At 44.3% G+C, this 17,191-nt stretch overlaps 1 protein-coding gene across 4 annotated transcripts in view; it reads left to right on the forward strand.

The window, feature by feature from the left end:
- Positions 1 to 9,418: 9,418 nt before the first annotated feature.
- RPRD1A (regulation of nuclear pre-mRNA domain containing 1A) overlaps positions 9,419 to 17,191 on the forward strand; it is a 43,019-nt gene continuing 35,246 nt past the window's right edge. For 2 of the 4 annotated variants that reach the window (XM_082195083.1, XM_082195084.1), the window contains exon 1: positions 9,419 to 9,681. In XM_082195083.1, the coding sequence (XP_082051209.1) occupies positions 9,531 to 9,681 (151 nt within the window). In that variant the 5' untranslated portion in view covers positions 9,419 to 9,530. The remainder of the gene's footprint in view (positions 9,682 to 17,191) is intronic. The other 2 variants (XR_014212809.1, XM_082195082.1) reach the window with 1 other exon arrangement.

A 17,191-nucleotide genomic window follows, 5' to 3' on the forward strand; every position in this document is an offset into this window, starting at 1 on the left:
TATTATGGCTGTTCCCCATTCCCTTGGGATGCAGCCAGTCTCGTCTATGTAGGCAAAGAGAGAGGCTAAGAAAGGTGCCCACCAATCCACCTGTGATTTTAGCATTTCTGGTGTAATGCCATCTGGGCTGGGGGCTTTGGTGTTCTAAGTATTTTATTCTTGAGTTATATGCTGCCTATATATGATTTACAGGGATGCGGGTGGCGACTAAATGACTAAACAACAACGGGTGGCGCTGTGGGTTAAACCACAGAGCCTAGGACTTGCCGATCAGAAGGTTGGCGGTTCGAATCCCCATGACGGGGTGAGCTCCCATTGCTCAGTCCCTGCTCCTGCCAACCTAGCAGTTCAAAAGCATGTCAAAGTGCAAGTAGATACAGTGGTGCCCCGCAAGACAAATGCCTCACAAGACGAAAAACCCGCTAGACGAAAGGGTTTTCCGTTTTTCGATGCGCTTCGCAAGACGAATTTCCCTATGGGCTTGCTTCGCAAAACGAAAAAGTCTTGCGAGTCTGGCGATTTTTTTCGCTCCCCCTCCCCTTTTCTAAGCCACTAAGCCGCTAAGCCTTTAATAGCCGCTAAACCGCTAATAGCGCTAATCCGCTAATAGGGTTGCTTCGCAAGACAAAAAAACCGCTAGACGAAGAGACTTGCGGAACGGATTAATTTCGTCTTGCGAGACACCACTGTAAATAGGTACCGCTCTGGCGGGAAGGTAAACAGCGTTTCCATGCGCTGCTCTGGTTCACCAGAAGTGGCTTAGTCATGCTGGCCACATGACCCGGAACCTGTACGCCGACTCCCTCGGCCAATAAAGCGAGATGAGCGCCACAACCCCAGATCAGTCACGACTGGACCTAATGGTCAGGGGTCCCTTTACCTTTATATGATTTATACATGTAATCTGCAGCTAGGTACACCTTCTTGGATTATTCACTTCTGGAGTCTTGACAAAATAAACATGATCTATGTAGGTCAGGTATCATGTATGTGTTTATTGCTATTTTTAGATAGATTGGGTGGTTTCTATAGGCTGCACCCCTTTACTTATGGGCTTTGCCTCCTGGTGCATGAGCTAGATCCCTTTACCGCTGCTCTTTCTGGGATTCTGTCCTTTGTCACAGGTTTGTACCCATATGCAGCTTTATTTATCACATTTATAGCCTGCCCTTCACCAAGTCATCCCAGGATAGGTTTCAAAAACATCAGAAAAACAAATTCAGGTCACATTAAAAAAATCTCATTTTATATTAAGGTAAAACAAGAGCATAGCAAAGGCTTGCCAAATTTATTGTTTATTTTGGCTCCAATCCAGCTAACATTTGTTGCGACTAATTCTTATTGAAATGCTTGCAAGTGACAGGCTTGATTTAGTTGCAACAACTTACCTTGGTTGTAAATCTATTGAACACAGTGGGCCGTACCACTAAGTAAACTTGCTTAGGGCTGTGCTAAACCTTGATGCATTGATATCAATGGGACTCAGTCATTTCAGGTGGATTATGAGCTTTTCCTTTACAGCAAAGAGCCCTGGGAGAATAACATTCATGAATAAAGCCTGAGAGGCTTGTAACACCCAGAAAAAGTTGAGCGTCTTCATGTGAGAACAATAAGGAAGGAAAAACTGACAAAATAGTAACCCGGTGAGGAAAGCAAAACAGAACATACTGTTCTTTGATAGTACTCTATGTGCATTCTATGGATCTGGAGATCTTGGCACCTGGCGACTTCAAGAAATTTACAGTCTAGTGACATGTTGTACAGACAGGTAATCTGGGGAGCATGCACATTTTTTTCCATTTGATACAATGCAAATGCTCCCAGCTTTCTGACAAATTTCCCTTCAGCGGATAAGACCTTCATGAACTTTTTTTTAATGGTAGGGTGGAAAACTACCATCTCACTCTGCAGAATTCTCTGCTTACAATATTACTTTTTAGATCCTCTATTTTCCATCCATCTGTTACAACTGCCCGGGAAACAAATGACTTTGAGCAGGTTTGTGGTGCTGTGACATCAAGGAGAAAGAGGTAAATCTCCTGCGCAACGATATAAGACTTCTCACACACATGAAGGGGGACAGAGTAACTAAATCTCCTGCCACAGGGACTTTCCCCTTATACTAGTCTATAGCAGCTTCTCTCAACCTTGGGTTCCCAGATGTTACTGGACTACCACTCCCATCATTCCTGAGTGCTGCCCCTGCTGGCTATGGATGATAGGAGTTGTAGGCCACCAACATCTGGGAACCCAAGGTTGAGAAAAGCTGGTCCTACGGGGGGCCACCAGGTGGCGCATGGGAAGATGGCCAACAATAACATCTCTCCGACCCACACAAGGTAATTAAGAGGCTGCTACGGGAAGTGAATATTATCAGAGATTGCAAATAAAGGATTATATGATAACAACAAGAAGATGAAGAAAGTAATAAAGAGACTATCTGGACAGAACTGGATAGAACTGTCTAATTAAAGCAGCAATATAAGTGATGCTTGGACCCCTGTTCGGAGCTTGAAATATGGGTACCCCCAACAAAATTTAAAAATCTGGCTGTATAATTTGGACCTAATGTGATTTGGAAATAATGTGATTTGATTGGCCTGTTAATAAAAATTATATTTTTTTAAAAAAAGAGAAAAGCTGGTCCTACAATATCACAGCTGGGAGTGTTGTTGGGGTTTTTTTGTTGTTTTTTGTTGCTTGATTTTTGCCTGCTGAAATGGAAAGGTCTTTGCTGAGTGCCTGAAGTTCAACAGGGATGATTGTAATGCTGCCATATCATTTGCAGGGCTGATGTTACAGAGATGATGTGTAGGTGGTCCTCTTTGGATGCTCTAAGGCACTATATAAACATTAAAATTACATAATAAAACAGTAATAAACTATCTATAAAAGCACAATTATCTCATCCTTAAACTCTTTTCTAAGCTAAAAGACAATAGCAGTAAGAACTAACTAACTTGCTGATAGACGACTATTCCTCCCCCCCTTTAGTGTCTTTTATTAACTCTTTTGTCGATGGTATTTGCATCCGCCAGGATATCAGGAATCCTTCTGGAGAGATTCCTTAACATGAAGCCTGACTCTAATCTTCTGTTAGACTCCATTAACTTGCTCCTACCCACCATACTTCCTTTACATATTCATACTTGTACAAACAGTGACAGGAGTCTTTGTTCTTTTTACTGATGTGTGCTTTATTTTCACAATCTCTTGCTCATTCACCTTTAAAGCTGATTTTTTTATATATAATAAAAAACTAAATAATGCAGGGAACATCCACGAATACACAAAAGACCTCCTGCAGCAAAAGTTCATTGTAATCACACAAGGAGTCCAGAAGAATTGCCAAGTGTGGGGATATGGCTGGACACACATCCCTGAAGCCCCACTCTATTTTGATGACAAAGTCTGAAGAGGGCTCTCAGATCTGGTATTCCAATCCCCAAGTCTCTAGACTCTCATGAAGGGCTGTTGACCATTCTAATGCCTTTTGTGGGAACTTCTGAGTGAGAAAATGTTGCTCTTCCTGGAATCAGAAGCGCCTGAAGGTATTGGCACCATTTTAAAAAAAAAACTGCACAAAAAACCTGCTGTACCCTCTCAGGTTTCTCTGAATCTGACTGCATCAGGGTGCTGAGAAAAGTGAATTAAAACCTGTTATTAATTCTATCTAATGCTAATAGTGACCTCTGCTGTCTGTAAGTATAACGACACCATTGTCCCAGATTTCTGTCCTTATTCAAAAACAACTACAGTTCCAGGCTCCCTTGGTAATTTCCAACCCAATATTCTTCCCATCCAGGTCCATATGCCACCAAATCCCCCTACCTGCGTAAACCCTCTTCAAGCATTGACACTAGAAGAGGAACCATGGGTAGAGTAGGGCTCCTGCTAGCCTTTTGTGTGATTAGCGAACTTCTGCAGTGAGGAGCTTTGTATATCCATGGTGATTCCCCATATAATTGAGAACAATGACATCTCAGGGTTTTCAATCATGCAAGGAGCATTACTTAGCTTAGGGCCGGCCCAAGACCTTTTGATGCCTGAAGCAAGATGTGCCACTGATGCTTTACCGCACCGCAGATCACTGCTGAGGCTATTCCACACCCTTAAGATAATTCAGATTCCGCCCTGGGACAATCTGTTATGTTATTTTTGCTGCAGTAACTATTGCCCATGTAATTTGTATAAGCAGCACCAACAGTTATAAAAATTAGCAATGCATAGTATCTGTGGCGTAATCATACTATTACTTACAGTGGTACCTTGGTTCTCAAACTTAATCTGTTCCGGAAGTCTGTTCCAAAACCAAAGCATTCCAAAACCAAGGCACACTTTCTCATAGAAAGTAATGCAAAACAGATTAATCCATTCCAGACTTTCAAAAACAACCCATAAAACAGCAACTTAACATGAATTTTACTATCTAACAAGACCCTTGATCCATAAAACGAAAACAATAATCAATGTACTACACTATAAAATAAATAAAACAGCATTGTAGATGATAAGAATTAAAATTTTCTTACCTGCACTGATGATATTGTTTGGATGCGGGGTTTTTTATCCATTTCCGCAGTCACACAATCAAACAATCAATCAGTAGCTGAACTGGGTTCCACACAATCACAAAAACAAATTAACTGGAAAAGCCACAAAAACGCAAAATAAATAGCAAAAACAAAAGCGCCAAACTTAATCTGTTCTGGAAGTCCGTTTGACTTCTGAAATGTTCGAAAACCAAGGCGCAGCTTCTGACTGGTGCAGGGGCCCGGGAAACAATAGCTGACAGCCACATCGGACATTAGGCTTCTGAAAAACGTTCAAAAACCAAAACACTTACTTCTGGGTTTTTGATGGCGTTTGAGAACCAAGGTACTGTACCACTGTACTATCTAGAGAGGAAAGTGCAAGGAACTGGGGAAAGTGCTTTTAAAAACATTTCACTCAGCATCCACAAGAGGGTTTCAGCTTGCTCCCGAAAGAGAAAAGACTAAATAAAAATTCCCTCCCCCCCCCCCCAGTTTTCAGAGGACTCATATCGCTAGTGCCACCCTTTCACTGCTTGGCCATGCTCAACTCACACACCAAATATACTGTTTCTAAGAGCTGGCAACTCTATGGCATAATCAGGTTCTAGCTCATGACATCACTAAGCCCCAGTCTGTGACATCACCAAGCCTAATCTCTTGCATTTAAGGCTTTGGGATGCTGGGAATCTGGGGACCAGCTGACTTAAATACGCCAAATTTGTCACAGAAGCAAGACAAGGTTTTTACAAGAACAAAGGTGACTGCCATGAAGGTAACAAAACTACCATGGCAGGGTGTATCCCAGGTCAAAATGCGACTTTAGAACTCAGAGGTCAACCTCACCAGCCAAAAAAACCCTCTTTCTAATTTTTTTGTGATTGGTTTTTTCATAATTTTTATACATTTTAACATAACCATTTCGAACGTTAAAGTACATGGGTTCTCAGGATTTTTGCATTGGGCTACCCCAAACTCACCGTCAAATCACATGCCTGTGGCCACAGCATGAACCACAAAAATCATACATCCATTGTTTTGTTCAGATTATTTTTTTTCTTGTTTTCTTCCTCTAAAAACTAGGTGCGTCTTATGGTCAGATGCGTCTTATGGAGCGAAAAATACGGTAAGTCACATCTGCAAGGCCTTCCCAAGGAGTCATGACCAGTGACATCCTGCCCCAAGAGTGTCAGGCGGATAACCATCTCAGTCACAATGCCTACCCGCCCCATAGTGGGACAAGACAAAGGGGTGTATTTGACTTAGGGTCCAGGGAACTGCCAATGCCTTCCTTTGTACTGTGATGGAGTAAGTGTGAAAGGCTATACTTGAGTGACAGGGCCATGCCTGGATCTCAGGTTCTACCTGAGACCACACCTTTTTCTGTGACATCTCTATGAAGTTTTGATGATGCACCCTGTATTATGGGGAACTTTAGGGAGCTTTAAAATACGGATGTAACTGTTGTCTGGGGCTTCCAGCTGCTTCGTCTTTGCGGCAGCAGGAATTCTTGGTGCAACAATAAAGATCAGGCCTGCAGGCCGTTGTCTTGCTTCTATCTCCTGGCAGAAGTCTCTTGCTTGTGACCCCCGACCTGAAGCTATGGGAGCCAAGGTTAGGTGATTGCAGGGTGCTCCAAGGACTCTCAACAGGATGCCCACCGAAGTGCCGCACGACGACCATGTCCTTCCACAGGAACATGGAGTAGCAGAGTCCTGTATGATGGCTCGTCCATGGATGTCTTCCCTTCTCCTTTCGGGCACCTAACCAAACCATAATACAGTGGTGCCCCGCAAGACGAATGCCTTGCAAGACGGAAAACTCGCTAGACGAAAGAGTTTTCCGTTTTGGAGGTGCTTCGCAAAACGAATTTCCTATGGGTTTGCTTCACAAGACGACAATGTCTTGCAAGTTCCTGCTGGTTCCCCCCCCTTTTTTCTAAGCCGCTAAGCCGCTTATCAGCTGATCCGATCAGCAGATAAGCCGCTAAAAGCCGCTAATAGCGCTAATCCTTCAATGGGCTTGCTTCGCAAGACGAAAAAACCGCTAGACGAAGAGTAGACCATAGAACGGATTCTTTTCGTCTTGCGAGGCACCTTACTCAGAGGCCCTGGGCGGTGTTCTTTTGAGCGTACTGTACTTCCCAATTTCAGATATCGAAAGTGAGGGAGCTATGCATGCCGCCCAGGGGCGGATTTAGATGAAGAGAGGCCCTAGGCTACTCCACTTGTGAAGCCCCTCCCAATCCCCCACCCTCATGACTAAAAGAAAGTGTTACAAAAAAAATGAGTGAAGCCAAGGATGATGAAGGGTATTTAAAATTCTGCAGTGCACAATTTCATCAGAAAACTTAATCAAAATTTATTTGTCTAAGTTTGCCACTTTCAGTGTACAGAATGCTCAGTACAGAATGCTCTTGAGACATTGTGGCCCTTAATTCATTTTTAATTCTTTTGTGTCTTTGAAAAACTCCTCTCTCCCAAGCAGTTAGTGACCATAAAGCTATAGCTGCAAGATTGCTTCCACATTAGGAAAGGCCATCTGAATTTTTTCCTTGTATATAATTTGATAAAGGTCTGTATGAGACAGAGAGTGCTCTGCTGTGAGCCTATGGCTTTGTGTCACATACAGGTGAAAGTGCAAAAGTTCACCAATAAGTTTCAGGTCAATATATTCTGGGTATGCTTCCATCAACAGTTCAACACCTTGCTGAATTTCTTGCTTAGAGGGTAGCAAAAATGGAAAGCAATTGTGCAATATCACTGTACATGATACTACTTCTTTTTAAATTGGTTTCAAATGCATCTAATATAGGAATAAAGGCTTTTCTCCTAAACTCATCTCTTGAAGAAAGTGCATTTAAGGCATCATGCACTTGTCATTTCTTTGCCCGTTCCCTCACTCTTTGCCTCCTTGTTTTGTAGTTAACATTTGGCAAGGCGGCTTTTGCTTGTTTCTCAAGCTCATCAAAATCTCTCATTTTCCTTTAAAAATCCATAAGTGAACTGTACAAACTTGCACAGGAACTCAGTAACAGGCCTGATTTCTGAAGGGCTTTGCTGACCTTGTGAAAATGACCTAGCATATATCTCTTAAGATTTTGCAAACTTTGGCTGTGAACTAGGGCCCCACAAAAAAATTCAAGTTGGGCCCCAGTTTCAAACTTCATACAATTTCATAATTACTAGGCCCAAGTTGCCCTGCCCTTGCATGAAGTCTTGGGTTTGCAACTTGGGGAGATGTTATGTACTGAGTTGAATAGGATCCAAAATACAGCAGTCTGATTGGTCTTACAATAGGCTTCAGAATGCAGCAGTCTGATTGGTCCTAGAACAATAGGATTCAGAATGCAGGAGTCTGATTGGTTCTAGAACAATAGGATTCAGAATGCAGCAGTCTGATTGGTCCACAAGAGCCACCCAATCCAGCTCCAGGTGGAAGTGAATCCGCAACCTGATTGGCCTACAGGAGAATCCGGGGAATCAGCCTATCAGGTGGGGCCCATTGTGTAAATAATGTATATAAAGTAGACATTCTTAGGGAACTTCCATTCCTCCTCACCACTATGAGCTGAATAAAGAGCATGAAATATCCACACTTGACTCCGAGTATATTTCAGGAGAGGAGAGACTGCCTGCTGTGGGGTGGGGTGGGCGGGCTGGGGAGGCCCCTTAGATTTAGAGGCCCTAGGCTTCAGCCTACTTAGCCTATACATAAATCTGGCACTGATGCCGCCCTTCCTAATTTCAAATATAAAGGTAAAGGGACCCCTGACCATTAGGTCCAGTCGTGGACGACTCTGGGGTTGCGGTGCTCATCTCACTCTATAGCCCGAGGGAGCCGGCGTACAGCTTCCGGGTCATGTGGCCAGCAGGACTAAGCCGCTTCAGAGCAGCGCACAGAAACGCCATTTATCTTCCCGCTGGAGTGGTACCTGTTTATCTACTTGCACTTTGACATGCTTTCGAACTGCTAGGTTGGCAGGAGCAGGGACCGAGCAACGGGAGCTCACCCCGTCGCGGGGATTTGAACCGCCAACTTTCTGATCGGCAAGTCCTAGGCCAGGGGTCTGCAACCTTTAAGACAAAAAGAGCCACTTGGACCAGTTTCCGAAGGAAAAAAACTGGGAGCCACAAAACTCGTCATTATAAAAATAACTTTTTTATTATTTCTTTGTTTGACCCCTCAGAATTACTCCTCCTCATAGAAATAAACGTTAAATTAACAAGTTACCTTTTTTGTGTGTGTGTTCTTCACTCCCCTTCAAAACAGTGAGCAGCGTACATGCCCCTTACAATGTAGCGGGCGGGCGGGCGGGAAGGTGACGTCGGGATGGTGTGTGACTAACGCACGCACCGCCCCCATGCAATGTCACAGCCAGTAAAGCACCCACCACAGTGAGGAGTGTCGGGGCGCACAATGCACCTCCTCCCCTCGCTAGTATCCGCCCTGGAGCCACGGCAAAGGTGTAAAAGAGCCACATGAGGCTCCGGAGCCGCGGGTTGCAGACCCCTGGACTAGGCTCTGTGGCTTAACCCACAGCGCCACCCGCATCCCATAATTTCAAATATAAATGCAGCCTAAAAGGATACATGTGTACTGGCATCCAGGTATATATTCCCCCACATATATACACACGCAACTCCATATATACATCCACCTGCACCCGCCCCCCCCTCAGGTGAGGCGCCTCTGAGGCGACACACCTGCCGCCCCTCCCCCCCCACTCCCGCAGCAACCGTCCTTCCCGCGCTTTGTGGCGTCACGCGGAGGGGGCGTGGCCCTGCGGCTGCGGCGGGGCGTGCGTAGCGGCTGCTCCGCCGCCATTTTGTCTCGGTGAGGCGTTTCGCGCGCGCGCGCGGGGAGGAGGAGGAGGGGGAGGGGGAAGGCGGGAGGGGCGGCGGCGGCGGCCTGCTTCTCTCTCCTGCTCCCGGCGGCGGCGGCGGCGGCGGAGGGTTCCGTTCCAGCTTCCCCGGAGAGCTTGAGGCGGTCGAGGCGATGTCGGCGTTCTCGGAGTCGGCGCTGGAGCGGAAGCTGCTGGAGCTGAGCAACTCCCAGCAGAGCGTCCAGACCCTGAGCCTGTGGCTCATCCACCACAGGAAGCACTCGCCCCTCATCGTCGCCGTGTGGGAGCGGGAGCTGCGCAAAGGTGAGGCCGCGGGGCGGAGAGGAGGAGGTCGCTCAGGTAGGCCGCGAGCGGGATGTGAGGGGGAACTGCCAGGTACCTGGGCGGCGGCGGCGGTTCCCTCTCTTCCGCCTCCCTCGCGGCGGGCCTCGGAGGCCGCTCTCGCCTCAGCAGCCAGCCGGAAGGAGAGAACGGGGACCAGCCGCCTCGAAGGCTGCCCGCCGCCGGCCTCCGTTGCGGCCCGGGAGGAAGACGCTGGTGGGACGGCGGAGGGACCGGTGCCGGCGGCGGCCCCTAACCTTTATTTCGGTGGGGGATAGGAAAGGGGGCGCGGCGAGGAAGGGCCGCAGAAGCCCCGGCGAGCCCCGTTTCCCGGGTTAGGAAGTACTTTGGAACTCCCTGCCACTTGAGATGGAGCAGGCGCTCTTTCCGGCGCCTGCCGAGACTGCATTCCCGTTTCGACGAGCCTCCCCACCCAGGAGGGTTAGGAATGCGAGGTCATTTTGCTGTTTTGGCATTGTGACTTTTGCGTGTTTCTTGGTTTGCCTTAACCTTGCTGTAAACCACAACAGTCAAGAGGGATACAGATTTTTGTTACGTGTTAAGGTACTGTGCACCACAATCCTAAATTAAGGCTCACGCCAGCCTTTCTCGACTTTGGGTTGCTATATGCTGTTGGACTACAACGCATCATCCCTGGCAACTGGTCTTGGTAGCCTGGGATGATGGGTGCTGTAGTCCAGCAACACCTGGAGATCCAAGGTTGAGAAAGGCTGGTTACACTCACTGGCGGAGGAATGGGAGTGTGGAGGGAGCGGACCGCCCCGGGCACCACTATTCCAGTAGGGTGCCATCGCAGTGGGGGGCCCGGACACGCGCCGCCCACCCCCCCTTTGCCGGGCGCGCATCAAGCCCCCAGGATGCACATCACATGGGGGGCGCCAGCCACGCCCCCATCTGCTTTCTGCCCCGGTAGTGGAGCATGCAGCTTCCCAAAAGTGGGTCTCCAGCTGTTTTGGGACTACTGTCATCCCTAGCCACTGGGTCTGGTAGCTAGGGATGATGGCAATTTTAGTCCAGAAACAGCTTGAAGCAGTTTTGGAAACCCTGCACCAAGGTCGTCCCTGTATGTCTGTTAATTCTCAGCCACTGCTGATTACAGTATGTTACTCCCAAATAAGCATGTTTACCCTCCAGGGACAGACTGGGAGGTTCCACCCAAAATTTAAGAGGGTGTGGAGCCCTTGTAAGGAGGGTTTCCATAACAGCTATTGATGGGGGTATGAAAATGACATTGTGGGTCAAGGTGATTGTCTTTTATGGGGGGGGGAATAAAAAAAATCAGTTGTTGCTGGTCTTGCAACATTTTGTTGGAAGCTGCCCAGAGTGGTTGGGGGCACCCAGCCAGATGGGCGGGGTATAAATAAAAAATTGTTATTATTATTATTACCATTTTCTGATATCTAATTATAATGTTTTTATTGTGGGGAAGGGGATTGGGAAGAATGGAGCAATATTCAGTTCAATCTCTATGCAGCAGGTAGCAATACAAAAATGTTATTACTTTCTAAACATAATTTGAATCGCTTGATCTAAATGGTGGTACATAAATATTACAAAGGTACAAATTTTGACTGACCCTTGTAACCTAGACAGTTTAAGGCAGATGTACTGTACATAGGATTGTTGTACTTGGTATTGCAGTTCTGTGGGAATTCAGGCATTGTTCATGCTCTCATCTGTGGCTCCGAATTTAGGGAAGACAACTGGGCTTATTTTGGGCACAGTGAAACTGGGATGCTTTGAACACCTTGGCCACACCTGCTTGCCAAAATGGTCAGCTGTAACATTATCCCTTGGAAGTTGCTAGAGAAGCTTACACTTAAAATACAATAGTAGACAACTGAAGTGTTTGGAATTCTTTGGTTGCCTGAACAGCTAGTCCCAACCTTGCTCTCGCTTGGAGATATAGGTGGGAATTTCTCTTATCATTGTACTCTGCACTACTATGGGGTTATCCCAACTTCAAGCTATAGAGGAAAGTTTGTTTTCTCTTACCAATTTTGCCAGTGAAACCAGTGGTTAGTGGAAATGTGGATGCCTGATCAGGGTGAGGTGAGATTAGATGTGAACTAGCAATTCCTTGTATTTCAACCATAGTTTTGCAAAGTACTAGGAATTCCTGGAGAGACTGTTGCCTCAAGTTCATTGAGATGCTCAGAATCAGAAGTATAAGTGAATCTGCAGGCGGTAGATGAATTGGATTTTATGCTAGCCAACCAGTCGTGAAACTTCCAAGTATCAACCAAAAATGAAGTGTACTTGAGGTAATGTTTTTATTAAGAAGGTTGAGACTGGGAACACCTAGCAAATGTTCTAGTGTGGTGGTGATATAATTAAAACCTAAAAAGGGGCCAGATCCCAATATTTTAAAAATACATTGTCGCTGTCACAGTGGACTGCTGAATCGGTTCACCTCAACAACTACTTTATACATTTTCACAAAAAGAAATAGATGTAATGCTGGCTTCAGACCTTGTTTTAATGCAGGGGTCAGCAGGTTTTTCAGCAGGGGGCTGTTCCACTGTCCCTCAGATCTTGGGGGGGGGGGGCGGACTATATTGGGGGGAATGAACAAATTCCTATGCCCCATAAATAACCCAGAGATGCATTTTAAATAAAAGGACACATTCTACTCATGTAAAAACATGCTGATTCTGGATTTAGAAGGTGATTGGGCTGGATCCGGCCCCCGGGCCTTAGTTTGCCTATCCATGTTTTAATGGATGTGAAAAGCTCATGAAATAACTTATCCCTCTGGGGTTTTTAGTTCTTATATTTTCTTCCATTTGGGGTTTAGTTCAACTGTAGTACGTTTTTGTGCATCACTTCCATCTTCCTTTAGCAATCATATGCCCTACCATATTGTGGCAAAACTATGTGGCTATCATTTTAAAATGTTTCTTGTTGACACAAGTTTTTTTAGTGCAACTTTGGAGTTATCCCCCCTTGCACCTTGGAGTGTGTGTGTTACATTAGGGCCATATTTTATACATTTGCTCCATTTTACTTGATTACTTGGAACAATTGTATTTATTACTGTTGTGTGTTGCCGAGAGCATTTTTGGAAAGGCACCTAATTTTAATCATTTTTAGTATTTCATATAAATATGTTTCAAAAGCTGTATTGCAGGGTTTTATTTCAATATTTGAAACTAAGAATTCCTAAATAAAAAAGTACTGTAGCTTGGTTTTAGCATTATAATGACTATGGGTTGCATCCAACCTAACAGTTTATTTCATTCGGAGGTATGTGCAAGTAACTTAGGTTGAATTAAACCCAATATTGTTAGAATTTAAAATAAATATATTATTAAATGTAACCTTGAATCTGAATTGCTTATGTATTTCTGATGTGGGTGTCTCAATTTGGGTTGCGGTAATTCATAATTATCACCAGGACTGAACTGATCCAAGTGTGTGCTTATTTTCTTAATGCTTTTATTTCTGAAGGCAGAATATACCATCATAATGACCATCTGGCAAGTTTTCTCTTGCCAGAGTATTTATAATTATTTGCTTGTTAGATTCACCTTACCTTGGCTTTGTGCACTCCCCAGTTCTATTTCCAACCCTCCACCTGTGCAGCCATGAGAAGTTTGGGGATTTATACTTCAGATTTCAGTTATCCACAGTGATCCATGCGACAGTCATCTCCAGGCTTGACTACTGTAATTCGCTCTACGCGGGGCTGCCCTTGAAGCTGTCCCAGAAACTCCAGCGGGTACAGAATGCTGCAGCGAGGCTCCTAACGGGGTCTCTGCCATGGGAGCATATTCATCCAGTGCTTTTCAAGCTGCACTGGCTCCCGGTGGAGTACAGGGTCAGATTTAAGCTGCTGCTTTTGACCTTTAAAGCCCTTCACGGCCTAGGACCCTCGTACCTACGGGACCGCCTCGCCTGGTATGCCCCATGGAGAGCTTCAAGGTCCATAAATAACAGCACCCTAGTGGTCCCAGGCCCTAAGGAAGTTAGTTTGGCTTCAACCAGAGCCAGGGCCTTTTCAGCACTGGCCCCAACTTGGTGGAACGCTCTGTCTCATGAGACCAGGGCCCTGCAGGATCTGATTTCTTTCCGCAGGGCCTGTAAGACAGAGTTGTTCCGCCTGGCCTTTGGCTTGGAGCCAATTTGATTCCCTCCCCCCCCTTTTCTTTTTTCTTTTCCTTCTCCTGCAATGAGGCTTCATTTTAATATTTTAATGTTCCATTATTTTAATGTTGTATTTTATTTTTGTTTTTAAGTTGTAATCACTCATCTTGTTTTTATTATTGCTTGTAAGCCGCTCTGAGCCCGGCCTTGGCTGGGGAGGGCGGGGTATAAATAAAAAAATATTATTATTATTATTATTATTATTATTATTATTATTATTATTATCATCCACAACTTAGTGTGCTTAATTTTAACAATGTTTTGTTTGCATGTGGCAGCTTCATAAATGATGGCCTGAAGCACCTTGCTTTCAAACAAGCCATCATTGATATTAAAAACAGTTTGCTGGGTTCAGATGACACAAAAGCTTTCAATCTAATTTTGGTCATCCTGCAGGAGGCCTGGGAAAAGTTAGGTTCAGTAATGAACCACAAATAATCCTTCATTATTTGTCTGGAGCAAGACAAACAAGCAGCCTATGTTTGGATGCAACAACTAAGTAAAAGTGTGGCTTGGTGCAGCAGAACTGTGGGGCAGAACAATAGTCATAGCCTTTGTTCCATGAAACTACATGTTTAGTCCAGTGTTAGAAACTGAGATATGAAAGCTAGGAGCTAAATGGCATCTTAAACCTAGGTTATGGGCACAACAACAGAATGTCTAGGCACACTTTTATAACAAGACTAGAAAGTTGAAAATGTATGAACTACAGCTAAAATATTATGTTCATTTTTCACATGGTCTAGTCCTTCCCCTGCCCACCCCCCTAATATTCTAAAGAGGGTCTGTTCTCCAGTCTTCAGAGAGTAGCTGGAAGTGGGGAGGCAGAAAAAAGTCATCCTTTCCTTCCACTTTGTAGTTTTAATCTGAAATTTTAGGTTCAGTACTGCACCCAGAGCTCAGAAACTGCTCTGCTAATGAAATTCCCTGTCACAAAATGCACCTAGAACAATGGGAGTTTCGAACACTGGTTTGGTCATCTGCGCCAAGCCATGATTTTGTTTAGTGTTTTGTGTGAACCAGGTCTTCTTAGTTTTCTCTACCAATTGTAATGTTCAGCTTCATCTCATAAAAAATCCCAAACTTCCTTGTGTAAAGCTAGTTGATAACTGAGTGTTACCCTTTAGTGAGTGCATGCAGATTTGTACTTAGTGGGTTTCAAAAACAAATATTTGAAAAGCCCTCAGACTAAGGGCCAGAAGCCGAGACAAAATGTTTTTGTCTGGTGCCAAAAGCCGGACAGAGAGGATGCCAGGAGACCATTCTGCAAGCAGGTAGCCAGCACTGAAAAGGCCCATTCCCATGTTGCCACTCTCTGGACCTCCTGTGGAATGGGCATACAGAAAATGGAAGGGCCTGAGATGACGATTGCAGGGTCTGGGTCTATTCATATAAGGAGAGGTGGTCCTTGAAAAATAAAAGTTATCAACATTTCAGTAGCTGTTCCTACAAATTGCAGTACTTTGGCTCTGAATTAATATTTCATTCTTAAAAATGAATTCACCTGGTGTATTTCTTAATTTTTATTTAATAAGATGGAGTCTATGTAGTGTAACACTTAGCTGAGGAGATCATCATTTGATCAGTAGCCAGATTGTTTTGTTTTAATTTTTAAAGATTGCTGGGGAAAGGAGAGAGATACTTTGAGGAATTAGGATTCTGTTTTTGTTTCTGCATCTAATGTTGAACAGGACACAGTAAAATAATAGATAGGATAAAGACAGTGATTCCTCCTCCCCACATGCTAGACAGCACAGAAGAGTTTTTGCACTTTATCTGTTAAAGAGTATGACTTGGATGGATCTGGACACAGTCATACTTCAGGTAGTTTCATTGAAAGGAATAGAACTTGTGTATCATGAATTTAGTTTCATTGAATTTATAACATTCCTACCACTCTAGCAGTTATGCTAATCTTGGGCAACAATCTTACACAGGTGTAAGTTCCTGCATGTGAAAGAAATAATTTGACAGTTCTGATTACTGTTTCCATTCCACCCCCTCTGACTGTCACTGTGGGAAATGCAAGTGATTTTAAGATAGTGCCTTATGATAATAGAACCATAATATATATGTGTTGCTGTTAGCTCAACAGCCAGTTAATATTCTTCTGTAATGACTAACACAATGGCTTAAACAGTCACAACAAACCTGTTGTATGATATGTTGCTAGGGCTGTGAAACTGTTAATTCCTCCTTGAGTGATTGTTGGCTAATTAATTTTGCACTGAAGGAAGTATCAGTTCCTCAGTCATCAATTTTGCAAATTTTTTCAATATACAGCTCATTATATGTTGATACAATGTGGCCTTTGAATAGTTTTCTTGTATTTTCTCAGAGCATAGTTATCACAGAGTTAAGTGATCAAGTGTATGTCCCCATCCCAGAGGAATTATGGCTAACATTCAGTTGGTGCAGACAGAATGGTAGCCATAGTTAGTGCTGATGAGGGAAAGAAAGTTCAAGTAGGAGGATCACAGAAACCTGAGGGGTTTTTCCAGATCTGAACATGCATCTGCACTGAGCCTTGGAGGGGCAGGGAAGTACAGTGGTGCCTCGCAAGACGAAATTAATTCGTTCTGCAAGTTTTTTTGTCTTGCGAAGCACCACTGTACACTGTTCAAGCAACGCACCCTGGGTATTAACAGTTTTAAGAAAAAGGAAACAAACTTGCAAGACATTTTCGTCTTGCGAAGCAAGCCCATAGGGAAATTCGTCTTGCAAAGCAACTCAAAAAACGAAAAACTCTTTCGTCTTGCGAGTTTTTCGTCTTGCGAGGCATTTGTCTTGCGAGGTACCAATGTAAATCAAGGGGCTTGGCTTCTCTGGGGAAAAATGTATGGCCTAGGTAATTAGAATCATAATTAGGCTGGAATGTAAGTTCACCACTAATTAGTTGATTCTATCTTTTCAGCAGAATTTGGTACACAATTCAGATTTTTTAACAACCATCATGCTGGGTAGAAACTTTTATCTAATAGTTATGATTTTACAGTTACTAACTTCTGCATTTGGATTCAAAAGCTTTTAGAGTTAGGAATCCAACGCTTGCTGATCTCAATACAGAATTTAATTTTTTTCGACATCTGCCAAATCAAACTCAGTGCCAAAGGTCACCTCAATTCCGACATCCCAAATACAAAATGGGTGTATTCTTGTCCCTTTTCTTTTTAATTTTTTTCCAGATCTTCCAGAACACATTAACCCCCCCCCCAATCAGTCAAAATCCAGTTGCACTTTTACTGTACAGTCATACCTTGGTTATCAAACAGAATGCATTCCAGGAGTCGGTTTGACCATTTGACTCCCGGAACCGTTCAAAAAC

This window comes from Podarcis vaucheri (assembly GCF_965113315.1).
Source record: "Podarcis vaucheri genome assembly, chromosome: 13".
Classification (NCBI taxonomy): Eukaryota; Metazoa; Chordata; class Lepidosauria; order Squamata; family Lacertidae; genus Podarcis; species Podarcis vaucheri.